The following is a 3,466-nucleotide window of genomic DNA, read 5'->3' on the forward strand; positions in this document are numbered from 1 at the left end:
TGTGTGTGTGTGTGTGTGTGTGTGTGTGTGTGTGTGTGTGTGTGTGTATGTGTGTGTGTGTGTTTACGTGTGTGTATGTGTGTGTGTGTTTACGTGTATGTGTGTGTATTTGTATGTGTGTGTGTGTGTTTACGTGTATGTGTGTGTATGTGTGTTTACGTGTGTTTACGTGTATGTGTGTGTATGTATGTGTGTGTGTGTGCGTATGTGTGTATGTGTGTGTGTGTATGCGTACCTGATGATCTTGACCAGCTCGCTCATGTTGACGTGGTCCGGTACCAGGAACTTGGTTTTGTCCAGGACGGGCAGCTGCTTCTCTCCCTTGTATCTCTCGATGATCACCTGCAGCGAACACAACGCTCTGTGAGTCACTCTGGCATGAAGCAGTGAATCCTACATGAATACATGCTTCATGCCACAGCGTGCACTTTGTTAGGGCAGATGCAGTATGTACTAAAAGTAAAATAAAAGGTTAACATTGTGATCAAACATCTAGTTTATCATCCTTTGATAGAACCAGGATCTCTGTTTGCAGTCTTTATGCTAAGCTAAGCTAACCGGTAGCTGTATATTTACTGTACACACAGTCTGACTTGTAGTATAATGTATCTTTGTCCTGTTTACGTGTGTATTTCACATTATTATCTGTACATCGTCACCTGTAATGTTCTTGTTCCCCGCTGAGGGACTACGGATGAACATTAGCATGTATGCTAACTCCGGCATGTTTACATCTTTATGTTATACTAATGTTCATTAACGTGCTCTGTTCCTGTCAAATGAATGCATACAATTCAAAATAAATAAATAAACGAGTGCATTAAATGTAATTTATCTCTCTGCCAGAAAGTGAATCAGCACATTGTCAAAGTACTGATACGTTACGACAGCGTGAATAAGACTTTATTACAGATTAAAGAGGTAGAATCAAACCCTCGTCTTAATTTCTGGAAGTACAACACAGACTAATATTTGATTATTATAACACGGTCGATATTGAACTAATATATCTAATAAACTAATAAACTGATCTCACATCTGAGACTGAATACTGCCTCAGTAACAACCGGTACGTGTCATTCAGGAGGCTTGACTACGGCACATGTACATGAACATAAATGAACATTAATCTGAATATTGATCTCCAGCGTCACAGAGCAGCGAGGTGGAGGAGTTGGAATAAGCAGCTTACGGGGATCTTGTTGGGGTGCTGATCCCGGATCTGCTGGACCTCTTTGCACCGGTCAGCTGTGGGCAACAAAAGATGAGAGTTCATCAACAAGGAGCTCACATTTAAATGAAAGTAGAACTCCTCTTTACCAGACACGAAGCTATGACGTACAGTCTGGTTCTGGTTACTTTAGTTCAGGATGAGGAATGTATTCTTACTGTACTCTAAGTGAGACTAATTTCAGCCTAAAGAAAACAAAAGCATATGCGTCACGTAAATAAACAATAATCCTTCCTCGTGATTAATTCATGAATTTCTGGCGCTGAGTTTTGTTTCTGTCAGAACAGGAAGTGACAAACTGAACGTTTCGATGAACTAATGAACCGGCAGATAAAAGCCATTGATTTTGAGTTGATGTTGTGAGACGATGAAGAGTTCACGGTCAGTGATGTCACTGCTTTGTCACGGTGTGAACAGTCAGAATATAACGGCACGCTTTCTATTCATTGAGTCAAGAATCGTCTTTAATTGAATCCAGAATCTCTCTCTAATGGTGCGATAGCCAGAGACTCTAGCTCCTACATTATAAATCTACATATTGTGTCTTTATAACTTTAACTGTTATTATTTTACTGGCTTAACTGTGTTACAAATGAATGTCTTCATTCTCTCTGTGGACTTCATTTACATATCTACTACTTTGCATATCATTTGTTAGTCAACATCTCTTTTCTTCTGCAGCTTTAGTCTCTTTCACTTTGTAATGTTTTCAACCTCCTCGCTTAGTTCACAGCAGACTCTTCTCTCTGGAAGAAAAGACGTATTTCAGGAAACATGAGCTGCTTGTTTAAATTTAAATCCCCGGCCGGGTTCAGAGCTCAGATGGTTTTGAGGAGCGACGGTGAAAGGACTCTTTGTTTTAGGCTGAGGGAAGAGTCTACGTGTTAGAATATGCATCTAAAGATACTGTTGGTTCAGGCTAGATCTAATTTAAAAGCTATCACAAATTACATAATCCAATTCTCTTTCTGGCTTTGCATCAAAACAGTCAATGTCCCGTTCATTTCTTGAGCATCTGCTTCTTTTAAAAAGTACTTCTTTCATTACCGGCTCTTTTACTCCTGCTTATAATCACAAAGGGAATGTCGTACTTTAGGTTCAGACTCATCCCGCGTCCTAACAGTGTGTAACGGTGTATTAAGCTGTGAACAGGCCCGGCAACCCTTTGTTTACAGCATACTTTGTACCCAACTACTAATATTAAACTGAAGAACCCAACTAGTTAACATGACATCTGTTCCTTTGTTATGCAATACCCTGGTGATGTGTGTCAGTGTGACACAGAAGGGAAACAGGTCAACAGACCCAGTACTGGTCTAGATAATCACTATAAAACATGACGATCATCTCTGGTGTGTAGCCTGAGGGGACTTTATAAACAGGTTATAACCGAACACAACAACACATTCTTATCCCTCATTTCTGTGAATAAGCAGATTATGCAACAGAGCGTGTGAGCTCCTCCTGCACAGCAGAGGGCCGTCCTTCAGCATCAAGTTACAACATGAATCAGTCAACACGTGTACCGAGATAATGTGTCAGCACAACTTGTTTTCCTTTTAAAGCGGACACTACTGCTAGCATAGCATAGCCCAGCTAGCTTACCCAGAACAAGTTGGTTATGGCCTTAGTAGCTTCAAGGCTAATGTGACAGTGACCCAGAAGGCTTTTAGACATTAGCAGCCAAAAGAGATCAACAACAGGACAACAAATACTGTCATTTATCTGATATTTAACATATTTTAGCACCAAAATAACGACTCTTTTCTAAACTTGACTTCTTGAGCTTCTGTCCCATGTTGTTAACAATCTGAGCTATACAAACATAGCTTTGTAACGGCTACAACAAACACAACACACAAGTAAACACCATGTAACTACACTTGTCAACGGACATGCTAGGTGGCTAGCAGGCCGGCTAACTACCTAGCATGCTATCTAGCTTTCCTAGCTTAAAACAAAACGCCGCCTCTGAGGTGTTTTTTCTCACCAAATGTCCTCCTTTGTTTGAAGGGTCTGTCGGACGGCATCTCTGTCGGCGTTATTACACAGTTATGAACTAGTTAATTGTGCAGTATAGCTGCTTTATAACGTTCTGTTGAGTGTCTCTGGTCGTCTCTGGTCGTCTCTCTCTCTCTCTCTCTCTCTCTCTCTCTTTCTCTCTCTCTCTCTCTCTCTCTCTGTCTCTCTCTCTGGTCTCAGTCTGAAGCTCCGGAGCAAACAAAGCAAAGTAAA

At 40.9% G+C, this 3,466-nt stretch overlaps 1 protein-coding gene across 1 annotated transcript; it reads right to left on the reverse strand.

Moving 5' to 3' along the window:
- Positions 1 to 165: 165 nt before the first annotated feature.
- Positions 166 to 3,412, reverse strand: LOC116379898 (microtubule-associated proteins 1A/1B light chain 3A-like). Its single transcript, XM_031841857.1, has 3 exons — positions 3,222 to 3,412; positions 1,193 to 1,248; positions 166 to 342 (listed from the first exon to the last, which is right to left on the reverse strand). The coding sequence occupies exons 1-3, from the start codon at positions 3,259 to 3,261 to the stop codon at positions 166 to 168; spliced, it is 273 nt and encodes a 90-aa protein (XP_031697717.1). The 5' UTR covers positions 3,262 to 3,412.
- Positions 3,413 to 3,466: the final 54 nt, after the last annotated feature.

Source organism: Anarrhichthys ocellatus, unplaced genomic scaffold (assembly GCF_004355925.1).
Source record: "Anarrhichthys ocellatus isolate YVR2014 unplaced genomic scaffold, GSC_Weel_1.0 scaffold5481, whole genome shotgun sequence".
Classification (NCBI taxonomy): domain Eukaryota; kingdom Metazoa; phylum Chordata; class Actinopteri; order Perciformes; family Anarhichadidae; genus Anarrhichthys; species Anarrhichthys ocellatus.

What these genes read in the sequence shown, in the direction of transcription:
- LOC116379898 (XM_031841857.1), bottom strand. Translation starts at nt 3,261, where the DNA reads ATGCCGTCCGACAGACCCTTCAAACAAAGGAGGACATTTG. An exon ending in CAAACAAAGGAGGACATTTG is followed by an intron (nt 1,249 to 3,221) that starts GTGAGAAAAAAC and finishes TGTTGCCCACAG; the next exon opens with CTGACCGGTGCAAAGAGGTC. An exon ending in AGCACCCCAACAAGATCCCC is followed by an intron (nt 343 to 1,192) that starts GTAAGCTGCTTA and finishes TGTTCGCTGCAG; the next exon opens with GTGATCATCGAGAGATACAA.